The sequence below is a fragment of the Merops nubicus genome, unplaced genomic scaffold (genome assembly GCF_000691845.1).
Source record: "Merops nubicus isolate BGI_N331 unplaced genomic scaffold, ASM69184v1 scaffold12977, whole genome shotgun sequence".
In the NCBI taxonomy this organism is placed as follows: domain Eukaryota; kingdom Metazoa; phylum Chordata; class Aves; order Coraciiformes; family Meropidae; genus Merops; species Merops nubicus.
The window spans coordinates 29,376-49,582 of NW_008622370.1; the positions used below are offsets into that span (position 1 = coordinate 29,376).

Sequence of the window (20,207 nt, forward strand, 5' to 3'; positions counted from 1 at the left end):
TTCTTCTTGGTGTGGAGGAAAATCTAACTTTGTGATGACTGTAATCTCAGGTATGACTGGATGTTAAGACAGAACCTGCTGTGACTTTCCCGAGTTAGGAAAACAAAATCTGGACATGTGCTGCAAAACTTGTGGTATTACCTTGTATTGACATGCAGTAGCAAACTTCACCAGAACACATCCATCAGAAATTCTATAGATGCTAATTTAAAAGCAGCTGTTTCTGGAGCAGATGGTGATGGCCAAGTGAATCAGCAGAACCCAGTACCTTGCTCAACACCAGTGAGGAATTAGGGTGTTGGCAAAGGCCACTAAGTGTGAATCCCATCATAACTGAACCAGCTTTAATGAGAGCTCCTCATTCCTCTTAGTCCCAGGTTAATATCCCCCTCTAGTGACCTCAGCTTGTGGTGGTGAATTTTTGTCCTCAGCAGCTCACTGGCTGATGTCCCTGTATGATTCTGTTAAGATGATGGGAATTTGAGTCACCACTTTCTTCCTGGCATGCTTACAGGTTAAAAAAAATACCTGGCTGGGAAGAACATGCAGTGAGAGTGAAGTTACACAATGTGCTGGCAGCAAAACTGTCCCAAGAAGCTGAACTCTGCCTTTTCCCAGCCCCTCATTCTCACCCTTGTGCTGGAGTTCACTGCACATGAGCTTCCTTTTCATGCCAATTCCCTGTGGGGCCATGATGCAAGTCAGACCATTGTTACGATCCACATTAAAAATAACCCTTCCTAAACCAACTCTGCTGCTAAAGCCAACAGATTGTACATCTGCACCCTGAGACACTTAGTTCTTTTGACACAGTGTTGTGCACGGAGGCAGAGAACTACATCAGGCGCCACTTTCCCAGGCTTTCAAGAAAATGTATGACTGGGTAGCCACAGAATTAAAGCCATGTAGATACAACTGTTCCCATGCTGCAGACTTCTTCCAATCCACATCACACCTAGACACCAGCAGTGGGAATTCCTGTCTTGTTTTGCAGTAGTCAAAACAAAAAAATTCTGGCTATCATTTAAGCTAGTTTTTAAAGACTGATAATGAGGTAACCAAAAGCTTAAAGGCCTCCTCTGTTAAAATCCAAAGTGAGATCACAGATGGGGATGTGAAGTGGTGGGAAACCACGAACTCTGGAGGAGAAAAGGCATCCACATGTAAAGCCTAAGATTATCTGACTGTAGCTCGTGAGCCACAACCTCTCCTTAGGGGCTGTGCCCTGTAGTCAGAGGGACTGACAGCTAGGGGACAAGCAGATCTGATCTCATTGTCTCATTACACACTCTTTGGTTGTGCCATGCAGTCAGCAAGTCCATTAAAGAGTGAGAAGGAGGATCTGAATACACACAGTGTAAAATGCTACTACTTCCTCCCTTCACTCACATTTCAATACCTTTCTGGTGAGCTGCATATATGTCCTATTATTTTGTGTGCCACTTAGGATATCACTGTACCGAGCAATGGCAGAAAGATTTGTTATTTCTAAAGGTGTTTTACAGTGTGCTTTCAGTTACGGCTCTTGGCTTTTGAGCTGCTGAGAAGAGAATGGCTTCTTCTTTGCTTATGTTTTGAAATGGTATTTGTTTATAGATTCCAGATAAATCAGAGAAAAAGAAACAAAAAATCCACACTATCTTAAGCTCCTCTGTGCCCTGCTAGTGTCTCGTTTGTATGCAGCATACATTAGATTTGCCTAGAAGGATGTAGCTCAGTAGCTGGCACGTTTACATTAGAGAACATACAGAGTTTCAATTGATATCGAGTGTTCTTACAATGGGAAATAAATATGAAATGTAGTTGTTGCTGAAAGTTCAAAAAATGCAATCAACAAATTGTAAAATCGCAAAAGGCCAGACAAATTTAATAAAATATTTCCATTTACCTTCCTCAGCTTTACACAGCCTGTTCAAAATAAGATTCTCTGCAAAGAGCCTTTATCCAGCTGTTTATATCACTTCATACAAAATATGCGTTTGAATTACCACAACAATACAAGGATACAAATTCCCAACACACAACATCCCAAACTGAACATAAGTTATGCTTTCCTGGCATCTAGACATTTCCCTTTTCCTTTTCTGTACTCCAAATACATTTTCGTTTGAAACAAATTAAAAAAGCACATAGATGTTAAAACATAACAAAAGCTGAGAATTCAAGTGACTTGTGCAACATTGTTTTGTGCTTTCTACTCCTCCATTTCCTCCTACTGCAGTTAAAATTCATCATGCCCTACTACATACACAACAGAAGTGCATCAAGTTCAGTCCCATACAGGTTTTCAACCTTCCGACTTGGCTTTAAACTACACGAGATCCTTGCACGTTCAAAGAAGTGCATCTTTTTTGTGATCTTTCTTTTACGTTGGGTGATGTGAAGCTCTGATTAGTCGACGCAGGAGCGCAACCCTGAGGCACGAATTCAGCCTCAGAATAATTCTTACATGTAAAAAGAACTTTTTTCTGAGCGTGCACGCTCTGTCTGGATTTAAAAAAGACACCGTTATAATGGTGCTACTAGAGCCACGGGACAGTACATCATGGCACATCTCCATAACAGAATTAAGGACATGAGATAGAATGTCTATGTACACAAATTTGATGCCACTTCCAGAAAAACATGACAGGAAAAAAAAAAAAAAAAAGGAAATTATTTCCTGAATGTCCTGAATTTTTAGAAGATTCCTTTTACTTTCTCTTCAGCAAGAGCGGTCCTCCACAACTGCATTTTCCCTGACCTGTTTAGTATGGCCCATAAGTGACACCAGCAGGAACTGGGAATCATATGGCAAACTGCTTCCTTTGAGAGGATGCTCACCCACGCCCCTTTACTCACAAGCCAGCTTGCTGTCAAAACTTGAAAGGGCAATAGCAAAGGCTTGTAGCGCACACATTGGGTAGTTGTAGTCCATGGTGAACACGTCCTCAGCCACACGGCCAAACTGCATCACTATATAGTCAGCTGCAAGGAAGATCATAGAAGGAGACAAAGCATTACTTTTGTTTGCAGCCCTTACTAAATAAGTATTCATTCAACATCATCCTCTGGCCCAGTTCAACAGAATACAAACAAAATGTGCTCACTCATCAAACTCTGCAACACTTATTCATGCAAGTGGGTGTGCTGATAGCAGAGGGAGAAGCAAGAAGAGCTTGCATGAGGAAAAGTGGGTGACCAAGGATTGCAGGACTTGGTGCTGTCAAAACCATTACACAGATAAAAAGTGGGTTTTGCAAGCACAGAGAGAAGCAGTGACTCCACATTGCTGCTCAGTTCACAGGCCGGGCAGCCAAGGGAGAGAACACAGAGAGCACACAGCAGGCTCAGCTGCCTCAAGCATGAACATTCAAACACCAAACGTGCATCAGTGTCCCAGCAGAAGGCAGAGCAGCATTAAGGCAGACCCAGGTGAGGAAATGAAATCCACCCCGATAAGGAGAGCAGGGGCAGGATCTCTGTCAGGCCCCCTGTGCAGTGCTGCTCCCACACCCCACAGACCGAGAGCTGTACTTACGGTCGTTGTCATGAATGATTTGAAAGTTTTTCACTGAGGCCTGTGTGACTCGACCATGGAAATTTAAAACATAGGACTGGGTGTCATCATTCCAGACTGGCGTTTTGTTATGCAGCTCAATGACACTCTCTGTATTTTTGTTCTGCCATCTTGCAAGAAGTGTCTCGTGTTCCTGAACACACCACAGATACACACTTCAGTTCAACTCTCTCACAAGACAAAAAATGAATTCACAAAACCCCCAAAAACATTCATAGTCCTAGCTCAAAGATTACACAGTCATCTTCAACCCTCAAAACAGCAGCATGCAGTGAAACAGAGAAGTCTGAGTATCTTAATGCAAATACGCATTCATGTCCTTTCCACAGCTTGGAAAAAGTTAGTTGTATCTTTTGTTATCAAAACACATTTATAGTGCTTTTGTGAATCACACCCCATTGTTCTGCAATTGTTCAAATACTGGCTTTTTTGTCACCTCTAAACCTTCAGAAATGCAAAACAATAACTGCAAAAATTCAAGTAATTTTTATTGCTTGCTGATGGTATAACTTACATTTCTTGGCCTGATGGAAACTCTTTCGTGGTCCATATTCATTCCTGGTATGATCACGCTCATTTTACGAGGTCCTTTAAACCCCAAGACATTTGTTTCCTACAGATGTTTAGAAAAGAGTTCATCATGTTCTCTATTTTTAAAGTTCATTCTTTCAACAGTGACAGCCCAGGGAACTTTGTTGTTAGTCAACTTAAAAAACATCTTGAAATGTTTTTACCTTTGCTGGCACTGCCCAACATTCTAGCTTTGACTTAGAAGCTCCGACAACAGGAAAAATGGAAACAGAGAGGTTTCCAAAAACACTCCGAGTGTTGGCTGCCAGCAACCTTAATACAATTTTTTTAAAAAAAACATCCCTTTGTTGAAGAAGGATATGAACTAAGCAGATTGCTTGGCTACTGCTAGATCCCAAAATAAAGTAGTTGTAATTTAAAAATCATAAAACGCAGTCACACATTTTGATGAGAGACAAAATTAAATACATGGGACCAACTCCATTTATTCCAAAGCCAGCACAAAAGCAAACAAGAAGAAGCTGCCAGTAAGAGCATCTGTTAGCAGTGCTGTGGTTTTCAAAATCTTCAGACATGTTATGCTTAGAGGCAAGCATGGTAAAAAACAAACACATTAGCATGAATGCAAATTTTTGAGCTATGAAGGCAGGGAAAGTAAAGAAATAACATGGGCAGCAAAAATAAATCCACGGAAAAGACAAGTTCTTCCATTAAACATGACTTGATGCCTTCCTGACCATCTTTCATAGAAGTGCTCCAGTGATCGCTCTATCCTCTCAAAACACAACTACTAAAATCTAAATAGGTCTAAAGCATTATTTTTATCTGCTTTTATACATTTAATTAAAGTGTCCTGATTTTGAGGAACATTAAACTTTTTAAAACATCTCTACTTTTGCAAGTAAAAATCCATGCACCTCAACTCACTGGTAACATCTTTGAAATAACTTTGGTTGTTCCAGCAAACCATCTGGAGATTTTACACAACTCATTAAAGATTTTCATGCATGCAAGAAAAATTCCACTGAATTATTTTATTGAATACTCTTGAAGAAATCCAAGTATATTAATCTACCTTCATAACTTTGTACAGGAATGGGAATCTTAGAATCTCACAATGGTTTGGGTTGGAAGGGACCTTAAAGATCATCTGGTTCCAATCCCCCTGCCACTGGGAGGGGCAGCTCCCTATCGACCAGGTTGCTCAAAGCCCCATCCAACCTGGTCTTGAACACATCCAGTGATGGAGCATCCAGAGCTTCTCTGGACAACCTGTTTCAGTGACTCACCATCCTCCTAGCGACAATTTCTTTTTCACACCTAATCTATATCTATCCTCTTTCAATTTGAACCCATTACTCCATGCCCTGTCACTACAAGCCCTTGTAAAAACTCCCTCCCCAGCTTTCCTGTAGGCCCCCTCCAGATACTGGAAGGCCACAATAAGGTCTCCCCAGAGCCTTCTCTTCTCCAGGCTGAGCCACCCCAGGAAGATTCTACCTCTTGTCTGCATCCTTGATGTCATGGCCTTTGGCAGAGTAAGCCAGAGTTACGAGTTCAGCTGGGAGCTTGGTTCTGCATCATGGCAAGACTCAAGCTAAGATGACTGCCAGCAGATTTTATAAGCAGGAGAGACAGCACAGCAGAGGACAACGTCTAGCAAAAGATTCATGCTTATCTTCCACTAACTACTGACAATTCTGGTCTTCTCTGCAATGCCTTACAAGGTTTTCTTCTCACTGAGCTGCAGTTATGCTATATATATTTAATTTAGATGCTGACTAAATGGTTGAAGACACTGTTCAAGGTAAAATTAAATAATAGTGCTGAATCACTTCCCTCCCAACAGGCAGCATTACCACTCTGAAGAAACAGGACTATATTCTTTGGATTTACTCAGAAGCACTGAAATCAATACTTCTGCCAAATGACAAGGGGGTGGTTTTTCGTTGCATATTACATCAATCCCCAATTTTATCAAACATTTTATTGGCTAAAATTAAGTTACAGAACTGAAATTCTACAATCACAGAATGTATGAGAAAAATGGCAGGGACAAAAGAGGTGCTTTAATTAAAAGCAGACCTTTCCAATCTACCTGCCTCCAAAGATAATTAATTCCCCTTATCTCCTCCCTCCTTCCCTACTTCTATCTCCCTCCTTCATTACAAAGTGTAAATTCAAGACTACAAATGGCATTATTAGGGGAACACAGGCTAAATTCTGATTTCACACCATTTTCGTGTTTTGGTTTACATAAGAACTCAAAATAAGGGATGTTCACTGGGAAAATTCCCATCAGCTCAACCAGCCCACCAAGGATTTGATGAGCTAAGGACTTGCTGGCCCAGTGCTGCTGAGCAGCTGCAGGCTCTGCCTTGGCCCAGCCAGGAAGCTGTTCTGCAGCACAAGTCACAGCAAACAGGACTGAAAGAACACACAGCCTCTCCCCAGGGCAGCTTCTAAAATCTCCCACACTCTCATAAAATCATGGAGGGACGTTGCTGCAGTGGCAATAGCTGCCATGATCAAAGCAGCAAGGTCTATATCCCAGCAGCTCCCAGGAGAATCACAATTTAATTACCACCACTTTCTTTCAGGCACTTCCCATTCTGGACTTGACTCACAGAGCAGCGCCTCGTCCTTAGCATCTTCTGTAGGAGGTAGCATTCCACAGAAAGCCCAAACCACAGAACCCACCACGCTGGAGCACAACACAAGTAATTGAGGCCCGAGTAGAAACAGTTTTATTGCTTTATGGAAACCCCGAGTCACACTTCAAAGTACCAGCTGAGCTCCCTGCCTGCAGAAATGTGCCATAAACTGAATTGTGAGATACCATGGCCATGAAGGAATCCAGCACAGAAAGCCCTGGTACAACAGGTACTTACACCTCACTGCTCCTTGACAGATGCTGCCAAGCGATTCTGCCACCAGCCATTAGGTGCTGCTGCAGGTTCACTAATGATATGCCAGCCTGGCATCAGCAGAGAGAGTCAAAATGCTCCACAGCACCTGGTAAAGCTCCAGCCTTGCACTAACTTTATTCCTGTTGCTTGAAGCATGCCCTGAGGTGATCTCCACGATGCAAGTTCTCAACACATTTACCCCACAGTTAACAAGAGATGCATCACTAGCTCCTGCCTGTCTCAAGCAGACCTGCAGAGATGACCCAGCAGCCAGGCTCAGTGAGCTGGTGGAAGTGGGTACAGCTTGCTCTCCAGATGGGTATTTGAACGGATGAGCTGCCAGCCAGCCAGAGGCACCGTGTGCTTTCAAAGGGTCATTATTATAGCTGTGGCTGCAGGAAAAATCTCAAGGCAGGAATTAAATGTTACCTTAGGCCAAGGGTGTTTGGGGAGTGCTCTTTCTGGCACTGTGGTTCTGCTGCAGCCAGGAACAATAATCTTACTTTATCAAACCTGGCTAGTAATGAAATATTCCAATTTCCTTTTGTCCTCTGGCCACAGCACACCTACAAGCCTGCTGCCTGCCCTGGCTCCAGGGAATCCCTTCCTGTATAAACCAGTAAAATTACATTTATTAAACATGCAAGTCCTCCTGGGTTCCTACTGAAGCTTCAGACAAACTCTGAACAGACATCAAATCCTGTTAGCTGGATTTTCTGAAATTCTCAGAGACTTTCAAATCCAACACAAATGGAGGGATGTGTGCATGTCTGCAACTGTGGGGCATGTGCTGGAATAATAGCAGACATGAACCAACACACTATACTATATTCACAGAAAAACTGCATTCTAAGCAGCAGGAAAATAACAGGTTAGCAACTAATACTGCCAGCCTTCTGAGCTCCCAGCACTCTGCATGGAAAGGATGGATCTCTCCCTTCTTTTTCCTCTGTGGAAGTCTTTCAGACACGCTGCTCCCCACAACCTGAAGCTGACCCCTCCAGGAACATGTGGATGCTGGGTGTTGCTGGGATGGCTGGACCCTGATCTGACAGATTTCCAGGAATCCTTGATTAGAGCTGGGCAGGTGCTTTTCAGAAAAGTGGTTCTTGAGTATTTTTACCAGAAGTTGTTGATTGGTGAAAACAGAAAACTCCATGTAGCAGTGTACGTACCAATTTTGGCTGGAAGAGGTTCCTGTGCCCAGAGATTTCTGGACAGAAAGAATACTCTCACCATGACAGTTAGTCAGCCAGTAATCATGAAACAGCAGCCACTGTGTTTTGAGTCTTGATTGTCTGCATTCCCCTGACAAATGCTATTTACTGTCCTGCAAGAGGCTGTTTTCTTTCATTCAATTGAATTTTGGATTTTGTTTGGGGTTTGACTGGGTTTTTTTTTCCTGGTAAAAAAGGAGTTTTAGAGTTTTTATCAGTGTCTCTCAGCTACTGCTGCAGACCTAGCTGTCCAGCTACCTTTGTTTTAAACCAGACTGGGCTCCTCCCAAAGGCCATTACAAATGATCACACTTTAGTGCAGTAATTCCACGGGCACAGCTCTCTCCAGTTGAGGAGACCCCCTCGGATGGTGCCTGCAGGCTGTGAAGCATCCTACCCCTTGCAGAGGGTTATGTAAAACCTCCAGCACCTCCTGACCAAAAGTGAGAACTGGGCAACCTGGTTCTGTGCACAACAGTTTCCACCTTTACTTTCCACTGAATTTCCTGGTTTCTCTAGTGAAGATCAGCTGTTTGACTACATCCAAGTATGAGTGCTGCTTTACATAATCACAAGTGAGAAGGAAATTCAGCGTGCTATTTCAGAAACTGAGCTGCCCTTTCTTGCATATTTTGCCTGTGAGCAGTACTTACATAACAAATAGCAGCTAGCTCCTGACGCAGGACACTCGCCTCCAGGCTGGATGTTGTTTTCATTGGATTTACTCCATTGTCATAAACTGTAAACTTAGTTCCCATAAGATTTGATCTATCAAAAAAATGGAAAATCCAATCACCATTTGTCAGTAACTCTGCCTCAGACATCTATCCTTCACTGCATTGTTGCCCCAAAAGAAAGACAGGTAATATTGAGTACAAATAGTTGTTAACTCTAATCCTAACTAAAGGACAACTCCTGGATTAAAGGTCATAACCAAAATGGAAAGGTACAGTCCAGCAGATTTTACCAAAGGCCTCTTATCATTTCACTGGAGACTTCTCATGACATCTTGCAAACTACTAAATTCAAGAGAAGAAGGAAACACTCAGGTAGGGTTATTTTGTTTGTTTGCTTGGGTTTTAAAACATGCTTACTCACTACAAGACTGTCTGCTTTCTTACCTGATACTAACTCTATTAGAATACAGGGAAAGATTTTCATAAAGTTATAAAAAAGTTCAGCCTTTCCTATTTAAATGACACCACACCAAGGAGCACAAAGTACAGCTTGGAACATACTAAACCCACGTTATCCTCATTCTGTGTCTGCACTGCAATAAATAGTGCATGAAGTTCCAAGATCCACCCAGGCAAATGGGAATTAGCAGCACAGTCCCTCTCCTCAGGCACAGATGATCTAAACATACATTGAGAGGCTCCACATGGGTATCAGCAACAGACCGATGTACAATGGGGCGACAGACAGAAAAGAAGCACGTGCTTCTGAAAGAATTCCACTACTTTTAAATAACTCTAATTAGGATCTTAAGAAATGGGCAAAATGAAAGAGATTTCCAGGCTATGTAACAGACAGAACTTCCATTCCAAGGTATTTATACCAACAGGGGCTAGACACAACCTACTCATGCACTTCTGAAAATCTCATTAAGATAAACTGTGCTCATACACCCTTGAGAATCTGGATTTTGCACATTTAAGAGCTTCAGACCTGCTGACTTTTAATAAAACGTGATTTTTTAAATACTTGTGATGTTTTGAAAGCATGCCTTGGATACTGGTGAACTTTAAGACCATTATCACATGATGTGGTTAAACCTCTGATTAAGAAGTCACAGTGGCTTACAGGTTTCTTAACTTCGAATGAACTTTATATTATATAAAGAAAATTCTTAGATCTATCAGTGTTTACCTCAGTTTTCCAATAAAGCTCTCTCCACCCCGAGACAGGTCAGTTGGGTCTATGGAGATGAGGTAATTAGAGGTTTTACTCTTCTTTCGTTTCCTTCCAGCTAACAGAAACACCTAAGCAGTACAAAAAAACATATTCTAGAATGCCAAAGGGGTTAGCACACACCTCCTCCTGCTTTGATACAAGGGAACCATAGGTAATATTTCTGTCTTCCAGCATAATTAGTGAAGTAACAGAAGGTCTCCAGGGACTTAGCAAGACCAGATAAAAGTCTGGAAAGGGAAAGTGACTCCTCAACCACTCAGTCCATTATCTATGGTTTAAATAATTCAATTCAATCTATTTTGTTAAATGTTTCATTCTGAGTTGCTCTGGCTCTTCCAGTTGAATTGAAAATAGATGCTTTCCAGGCCATAGGACGCAGAGAGCCCCAACTGCTGACTGTCACGTGAAGGTGCCATGCATGGATTATTTAAGGCCAAAGATTAGACAAATGAAGAAAGGCAGCAGAACAAAGTGATACCATTGTTTTGCTTTTGGAAGACTGCAAGGCAGTGAAAGTGAAAATACATTTAAAAGACAAGATATTTTCTTTAAAAGACTTCTTCACACTTTTAATATTTTTTATAGATATATATATATATATATTCAGATGCAACTGGTATGCCATTCAAGTTATTTTATGACCTTTTTACCATGCTCCCTTTCCAAGTGGAGGTAATAAGTGGGGTACATCCCCCGGTCCATTCCCTTCTTGTCTCTTGTGATCCTGCATTTGACAGTGACGCCCTGTGGAGCGGGTCTGGCAGCAAACTCCTCCAGGTCATCAACTTCTATGAGAGGCTCATTTGTGGAAGGACTGGGGGCTGAGGCCGCTTCCTAAAACAGTAAGCAAAACTCAGACTTCCTCAACTTTGATTTACAAGGTTCTAAGTATAAAAGAATGACATTTGAGAGGAGCTGAGCTTAAAAAAAATAAGAACAATGGACATATTGTCTTCCCCATTCCAATTCCTTGCAATGTTGTGATGTTACAAAGCAAACCCTGGCTCACACCTTCCCATCTCATCACACTTCTTTTCCTTCCAGAAGGGCCATACCCAAGGACAGTGATGGCCTTTGATGAAAGGCAGAAATGGGACAGGGAGAGACAGATTAAGCTGTATAGAGGTCCAACAGAGGTGAGAAGTCAGTGCAGCATATAGAAGAGTGGGGCACCATCAATGGGTTTAATAAGAGGTTATGACTTAGAATATTGAAACAAGCCCAAGCCTTATTTTACGTTTGGATGTTAGCAGTGAGAACAGAGTGGGAAAATGCTCAGAAAAAGGGAATAGAAACAAGAGATCCTTCTGAGCTCCTGCAAGAGGCAGAAAGGTAAATATTTGCTGTTTACCTTTCTCTTCAGTCAAGTTCAGACAACATTTGCTATTCTTTTCTCGAAGTCATTGTTTTCATTGCTTCCTCCTGTGAACCATGGGAGCTATCATAGCAAATTACCTTGGAGACACTCTAGTGCATATTAAAACTAAAACCAGGAAGCCCAGCCTGTGCTGACTGCCCCGTGAAATCACACAGTACACAGCAGCCTGCATGCTCCTCCTCTGGCACTCACCCCTTACCTTGTTGGATTTCTTGCTTGTGGCAGAACCAGGCCGGGTGTTACTGTTTAACTGTGAAGAACTGGAGCTGTCTTCATCTTCCTCGTCATCTTCCTCATCAAAATTCATGCTGCTTGAAATGCCTGAGGAGAAAGCAGCACATTTATAAGAAATACTAATGTGTTAAAGCTGTCCATACTTGCTGTAAAACATCCCTTATTATACTGTTGCACCCTTAGGCTCACAGGTGGGAGAGGCTGTGTGAGGGGGGTTCACTGGGTGAGGCAGTGTACAAATACGTGGGTGAGACAGTGCCTGCCCTGAGAAGCCAAAACATTCCAGCAATTGAGAAAGGAAGTACCACGGTTTCCATTCCACAGAGAGGACTGAGTTGCCCAGTGATCAGTGATACAGGAGAAATAGCCAGTCAAAATTAAATTCAGTTCGTCATCATCCAGCCAAGTACTTTAAACACAACACAAAATCTTAAACCTGAAACTGGAGCTCAGTGGACAGCCTATCAGAGCCATTTGAAACCCTTAACAATTAAAATATGAGCCCTTCTACAGCAGACTTTTAATCAGATCAGATTTTAAGCAGAGTTTTAAGCAGATCTTAGACTGAGAAAAAACATTCACATCAAGGAAATGCTCTCATGCATATTTATTTCATGTAAAAAGCCAGTATCAGCCCAGGCCAAAGGAACTGCCTTACAGCACTTAAAATTTTGACTTTAAAATAATTCAGAACCTCAGACATTTCCTAGGGAAACACATCTCTGAAGATCAAACTGAACTTAGCAGCAGCAAGCGTCAATGGAGGGACACTGGCCAGGCCAGTGTACTCTTTTTCAAGGAGTATCATGCAGATGAAGCCACCCTGTCTTCAGGTTCAAACTCTATGTTCCAAATATTAGGGGCTAACTACAAAATATTTTTTTCTTAAAAATAAACAAAGCCACTTGGTCCAGAATTTCCAATACTGGTGAGTCCAGTGCAGAAGGATAAATGAAATGCAAAGGTTTCCAGAGCCAAGCAGCACGGGCATAATTAACTTTTTCCTTCTGTACTTACCAGGAACATGGTCCAGGGCGACAAGACTGGATTGGGAGGTGGAGGAGGACCAGGATGTGTTTGCATGGGGATCTGGGAAAGGAAAAAATCCGTGGGCTTGATTCTGCAAACCCTTAATTGAGTGCACAAGCCTAACCTGCCAATGGGACTCCGCTCAGGGCTAAAGGCTCTGGATGGGGCCATAATGCTGCTGCCTGAATTCTCACTCATGGACATTTTATCTGTCTTCCCACAGAACCAAATTCACCTTCTACATGCTTATACCTGCTGTCACCTTCTTTTTTAGTCCTTTGACTAAAGACAAAAAGCCCCAGATCACCAAGCTGAAGGTTCAGAAAGCATCATCCACCCTACACACTTGTGCCACACACCCTTCTGTGCACAAATGTGCCCTGCATGGAAGGGTTCTGGCCTCCTTTTGAATTCTAACACACAAAAATATAAAACTGATTGATACAGTGATATATGTGGATTCTACACAAATATTCATTCAGTAACACTGAAAAAAGTATTCAGACTCATATTCAGATGCCCTAAAACCATCTTTCTCAGGTCATCTAAACTGTTCTTCCAGGGATATGCATAGAGACTTTCCGTTCCATTGCCATTCCTAGCTTAGTCTTTTGGCATATGACCTTGGTCTAAAACAAGCAAAGACTGAACCACACTAACGTACAAAAATAAAAACATCAGAGATGGAGCAGAAGTGTTCTGATCTGTTCTGTTCTGGTTTTGAACCCAGAAATAAAATTTATTCCCTCCCTTGATCTCAAACCAGTTGTAACTTCAGGTGACAAAGAACTAAGACCAGATTGCTCATTCTAAATCTTTACAGAGACATATTGGAAACTGATAAATGTGGAGACTAAATGTTAGTTATTCAGTGTTAAAATGTACGAAATTCTGGCTCTGTCCTCGTGACTCATTTGCCAGAGAGGAATTCTACATATTAAGACTTCCGAAAGCAAAAGGATGAATATTTCCCGCAGGAGGAAAGTTATTCTAGTATGGCAGTTTCCAACAGATGGAGAAGTCAAATAAAACATTTGGCACTTTCTTGCAAGTGGCATATTCCATTTGCAGTCAGGTAGCCTATAACCTCTTGCCTGGTAACAGAACTGGGCTCGCTGGGGAAGCAGAGCCACGTGCTGGGAAAGGATTCTCTCTGCAAAGCTCGTGTCACACAGCAGAACGGGCACGGACCAGGGATATGCAAATCTGACAGGACCCAGCCCTTCCCTTAGCCCAGCCAGCATCCATACCTGTGTTCCTCTCCTGCTCCTCTTCCACACAAGAGAAGCACTGATGTGAGACAGTAATTCTAAATGCTTTTCAGACCAAGGGGGACATGCCAGTGAGGACATGCCACGAGCAGAGAAGTGGCAGTGGAAATCCACATGAAAAGCCCTAGCTCAACAAAAACTTTCCCAGGAACAGTGGGATACTAAAAACTTTCTACAAAGCCTCCTCTGACAGTATGTAGTAGCAAACCATACAAGCATAATAAAAAATATTTTATGGAGGTGCTGCTGGTTGCAGTCTTGTCTTAATACCCTTCTTCTGTCTCACAGAGCACAGCTCTGTTGTTACTAAAAATGATTAAACCTCAGCATTCCCGTTTTAAAAAAGTGTCCTCCCTCTGCTACCCAACTGGACGCATACTAGTGGTCCATTCTTAGCAGTTTGTTCTCATCACAGGAGTATACTCAGACTGGGTTAAAAAAAGCTTATATCATATATCTAAGAATACAAAGCAACAAAGCAAAATAAGACCAAAGCAAAACAAAAAACACCCACTCCTTCTATTAAATAAAAAAAAAAAAAAAGGAGGAGAATAAAGATGTATCTTAACCTGGAAAAGACATTAAAAATAGAAACGTCCCCCAGAGTAAAAACCTGAGTGCTCTGACCTAGTTTGAGAAGTCTGTTGGTAATTTTTAAGTCAATCAGTTCTAGTAAGTAGTGTGCCTGATGATTAAATATTCTCAGCCACGGTCTAAGGCAACACAATCACCACACAGATCAGAATTTGTTAGTCATGCCAACATCCCTCTGACTCCAATGCCCAGGAAATACCACACTTGGAGAAAATCTGAACATTTCAGTTGAAGTTGCTCACATCTGCAGAGTAACGTCCCAGAAAAAATGAATCTAGTGAGAACTGCTCTGCAGACAAGAGGCAGGCATTTAGGTATGAATAGTCTATTCTAGATGAGTCAAGTTTCCACTTACATTTTGCTCTTTATACACAAAGAGTTTATTCTTAAAGCATCAGAGCACTCTTGGCTTGAGCCATCTTTGCTTCAAAAGCTGTACACTGAAGAAGAACAACTCCAAAGCAAATGCCTTCAGAAAAAGCTTTGTGAGGATTTTAAGATTTTTCCTCCTTCCTACAGTTAATGTCTAAGGAGAGACAATAACAGTACAGGAAGGAAGAGACAGATGCACGAATGTGTACATACACAATCCATCTCCCAAACCATGCATGCCTCCAGAAAAGAAAATATTCCAGAACATTTGAGGACCATGCATGGGAAATGCTGCAGAATACACAGTGCTGTAATTTTCACCTCTGCAAGCGTGAACAGCCAGTATGAAAACATGAACAATATTTAACTGACAACATAACTAAAATTAATATTCTAGTTTGAGTGTTGTTATTCTGTACTCTTTTTTTTAACCCTGAAATAAGTAATTTCCAGAATTTCACAATATAAAAATGTGAACAGATGGATGTGAGCATTAGCATCTGCCTGATACCTTAATAACAGTACTGCACTGCAGATGGGAAAGTCACATCCCTGAGAGCCTGGAGAGCTCTTGTTCCTTAGAACAAGAGAGAACTTCATTATTATTCTTTTGAGATAACAGAATAGAGCCAAACAGGGTCTGAGGAGAAAAATCAGAGAGTAAGAATCTCTGCAGAGGCTAGAGTTGAGAGTGAGAACAGGAAAATGAGTCAACACACATAAAGCAAGCAATGAGAACACGAAGGCAGCTTTGGCTACTTACCTTTTTTCTGCATTGCTGTTCTAAGGTCTTGTTTGCTTTGCTGTTGTTGGCCACTAGCCATTTTCTCCCCATCATCTTCATCATGGCTGGACTGTCCAACAGTCAAAATCTGCACTTGACTTCCTATCTTCTGAACATCATCTTGATAAGCAGCTGGGCCATCAATCCCTGTCAGACAACAGTAAAAGCCTTAGCTGGCCTTCTGTTACGAAGTTACTAAGATAATTGCTCACTCACAAAAAGCATCTTCTCTAAGAATCACTGACACATTCAGTAATATTTCTAGATTTAAGCAAGACTCATTTTAGTTCTCACAAAGGCTGTAAATTGCCTCTGAAGACAGAAAAATGAAAATACAGGGTGGGGTGTGTTCTTACCAGAAATGAACTTCATTTTTTTTTCTACAGGACAGCAAGTTAAAATATCAGATTGCAAATGGACTTCAGCTCTTAGTTATTCAGTGCTGGTATATATTACTAAATTAGCTACATAAAAAACTCACTTTTGCACCAACAAAACTGGTAATACTATCATGTACAGCTACAGTAAATCACATAAGCTTGTAGAGCGTTGCTGGTCAGAAATTTTTGTTAATAAGGAAGAAACGTTGTGTAGAATTAGCAAGCATTACAAAGGGCTAGTTCAGTAAAAGAATATGGTGCTTCTCACAGCAAACAGAGCTGAATAAATCCTCTAAGAAGGAGCTGTAGGGACTGGGATTTTTTTCAGACTGTGATCTGTAGCAGAAGCCTCCCAGAATACCTTTTCAACTTGCTTTGCCAGTAGCTGTCAACTTGCATTAAAAGACAAGAGGATTATACGTTCAGCATGCTTAACTGTACTTTGCCACACTTGCTGTCACTGCCACTGCAGTACAAAGCAGAAGTGGGAAAGAGAGTGGTTCACAGCCTCAGGAACAAGGACAGCACTGGCTGTGCAACTATTTAACACGATGCAGTCCAGCACTGCAGAAGTATTAAACTCACAGAGTTCAAGACCGCAAGGATTTATTGACTTGTCTGCATTACGCAGACCCTTATCTGGCAACTTCTGCACTGACCCTGTACAGGCTGATTTACTTACAGTAAAACTAACAACAAATAAACAATCTGTCTATCCAACCCTGAAGGACGAAAAAAAGCCCATGGAAAAGTTTCTCTCATCTTGGTAAGACATTTTCAGACAGAAGCTCTGTGTGATGCAGAAGGAACAGTATTATTTCCTGTGTTGCATGTGTAATAAGGCAGTGAACAGAACAGCATCTTTCTTGCAAGTATCTCAGGATAAGCACTACAGCAAAGGTGCCCTAGAACAGGCAGGTAGCTGCTCAGATCCACTGTGGTATTCCTAACAGCTTTAACCATACTAATCATTATCATTACAGGGGCTACCTGAAGTTAGGTTCTTACCTTAATACTCTGAATTTCTCGTGTTAATCATTTGTAAGTTTAACAAGATGCTCATACCTCAGGCGTATCTCCCTAGCCCCTTATTAAGCTCTGGGTGATACAAACCTAATTTTGAGAATCCGTTTCAAAAGGAACAAAACACCTTAGTCATTCTTCCTCAAAGCAGACGCTGATCTGCAGCAATGAAATGCCTTTGACAGCATCAGACATTGCACTAAGGCTGCTTTTTTTCCAGTGCTTGCAGAACATCTGCACTCACATCCTGTTCTGTCAGGAACATCACCATTATCAGGTGTTAGGACAAAGGCTACACTGGCAGGTCACGCTTTCAGAGAAGAAAAATCAATTTTGGTATTCTGAAGAGTGCATCACTGGTAGAGTGTGTTATTAAGCATTATAAATGGTTCCACTGGTGACCCCATTTATGGTAATGAAAGATGTAACCAGAGAGGGGAAAAAAAAAAGAAAGAAAAAAAACAAACAGAAAAGAACCTCTACTGCACTGGAATACTGTAGATAGCTCATGGCAAATACAGCATTAAGTATTCAATATTTATGTGTGCACATCCTTGGAGCTGTATATACATGTGTAAAATGGTATTAAATACAAGCACACATACACATTTTTTCTATATTATGAGATATAGGTTTTGCAAGTCATAGTTCAAAAGGCAGCTTTACCATCACCTACCTAATGTCTGAAAATACTTCCAAGCTTGCATAATTGTGATAGCCAAGGTGGCTCTCTCCCTATGTTCTCACTTTCTTTGCCTTGCTGACTCCTCTACACCCACTTTCTGGAAGGATGGTTCACTGTGCAATAAAACCATTCATGTCTACAGTTAAAAGTTTCCCAGTTTAAGGACAGGGTCAACAGAGGCAAAGAAGCTGAGTGGGTTGAGCCAGAAAGAAAGTCTTTATTGCTACTGTCAGCATTTTCTACAGCTTTTCCCAAAAATCAGGTACGAAAAAAACTGACAGAGATGTCCTTGAATATCTGCTAAGAAGGAAAGGGAATTTTTGAGAGGCAGCTGTGAAGGAGGACAGGGAGGAAAGAGGAAGACTTAAAAAAATACCCAGAATACCACCAGTCCCTTCAGTAAAGGCCTTCTGGCAACTTTGACATGGCCATTTCAGGTGAAACCCAGAGGTAACCAGAAATTAAAACTAAGAGATCATGAAAAAAAATGCAGTAGAAAATTGGCATTCACCAGCATTTCCATCCTGTAAACTACTATTTATCAATGCTTGCATTCTGTTAGCACCTGAAATCTTCTAGAAAATATTTCTAAATAGGCAGTGCCATGCTCTTAAAAGCTAATAATTTAAACTACCATGTAGAATCTTTTATAACCTGATTTAATCTACACTCTAAGAAATTCAAAGTACATTAGGTGAAGATGCACTTTACTTTGATCTCAGGTATAGGATTTTTAGATTTTTTTTTTGCTTTAAACACAAAAAGTTAACTAACTACAAACAAAATCACAACATCTAGGTGTGGAATGAGGGGAGAAAGAAAAAGGTAAAGGAAAAATCAAGAGAACTGTTACTGAAAGCCTTTGGAAAAGGAATAAACTGGCTAAATTTTGTTTAGTGTTTATGATGTATGAGAAACAAATCAAAGCTTTTCATGCATTTTATGATACCACATTATGCCTGTTTGAGGCTCCATCTTCTAAAGGATAGGGCAAAAACCTGAAATCCATTCAGCTGGACTGGACTTAGTAATGGCAATACATTTGGAGGATATGAACCTCAAGACCTTGTTGTATTGTTCCAATCTAGCAATTAAAGGAAATCTCTTTACAGGAGGGTCACCAGGCATACACTTCTCTATCCTACATCCCCAGCAGCTTTCTACTAAAGAGTTTCCAACCATTTTGATACATCCTATGGAGAGATGCTAAAATGAGTACAGATGAGCCATCTCAGTTCTACTAGATGTAGTTATCACATTTCTTTCTGACAAACTAAGCAAGTACCAACTGCCTGGGATGGAGGTTATAGACCCTGAGTTATATCCCTCCTCCTTGGCCTTACAGATCTAGAGGTTGTTTTGGGGTGGGTTTTTTCCTCCACAACAGCACAAGCAGAGCATTACAAGTGCAGATCTGAGTATCCAGCTGAGCCTCATGCATTTTATTTCAGCTTCACAACCTTCACAACTATTTTGCAGAAAAGAAATTAGCTTCCTAACCCTATTTGCAAATGGGAAACTAAGAGTATAGTCATGCTGAGCACAAAGCTTAGAATAGCATGTTGAACAGTCCTGTCTAAACCCAGAATCTGTAACAGAATAGGTCTGAGGGACACGTCTCCTCAAAACTAGACAGAAATGAAGCATTTCTACACATCTCATCAGAAAAAAAAATCTCAAAGTCTAATGTCACTATAATACTAGAGCAGATTAAGAAAATTAAAGAGGATAGGTCAGAACTGCAATTTTATTCCACTGCTCAAGAGATGCTCAAGAAAAAGTATTTTAAATTTTTTAGGGGGTGAAGGAGTGGGAGGAGAATGTTGAACAGAAGCAAGAGACTATATACTACCAAGCTATGTATGACCAGGGACAGTTCAGATGATAAGATGTGGTGAGCACTGATAGATAAGCCTGAGACTAAACATGAGGAAAGGTTTTGCTGACCATAAAGCACAATGGGAGTCTTGAAAAAAATTACAGATTAAATATGTGACTAACTACTCAGCAGCAAATTAGAGGGATAAGCACAGTGAGTCAGCTCTCCAAAACATATATTTAAGTATTTGACTACATACTACATGAATGCCCGGTAAACGGATCTTGCAGGAAAAGAATCTAACAGTATTTATACACATCATGTTCCTCTCTGCTTGTACTTGACACATACAAACATTTTGCTGTGAAAAGATTTTCAGCAAGCATTATTCCCTCTTGGTTCTTTTACATGAACTTGTAAGTACTGGAAAGAAAGATTAACCGATTATTTGCAGAGTTTGTACTGGTCCTAGGACACCATGAAAAAGTGGATTTCTAAGTTGTTTGAA

At 41.2% G+C, this 20,207-nt stretch overlaps 1 protein-coding gene across 1 annotated transcript in view; it reads right to left on the bottom strand.

Annotated features, from left to right (window-relative positions):
* Positions 1-2,388: 2,388 nt before the first annotated feature.
* TUB (tubby bipartite transcription factor) overlaps positions 2,389-20,207 on the bottom strand; it is a 34,104-nt gene continuing 16,285 nt past the window's right edge. Inside the window, exons 2-10 of the mRNA XM_008944762.1 lie at positions 15,772-15,939; positions 12,760-12,831; positions 11,708-11,829; positions 10,773-10,964; positions 10,086-10,198; positions 8,870-8,984; positions 4,074-4,172; positions 3,521-3,692; positions 2,389-2,967 (exon numbers count right to left, since the gene is read on the bottom strand). Of these exons, the coding sequence (XP_008943010.1) occupies positions 2,834-2,967; positions 3,521-3,692; positions 4,074-4,172; positions 8,870-8,984; positions 10,086-10,198; positions 10,773-10,964; positions 11,708-11,829; positions 12,760-12,831; positions 15,772-15,939 (1,187 nt within the window). The 3' untranslated portion in view covers positions 2,389-2,833. The remainder of the gene's footprint in view (positions 2,968-3,520; positions 3,693-4,073; positions 4,173-8,869; positions 8,985-10,085; positions 10,199-10,772; positions 10,965-11,707; positions 11,830-12,759; positions 12,832-15,771; positions 15,940-20,207) is intronic.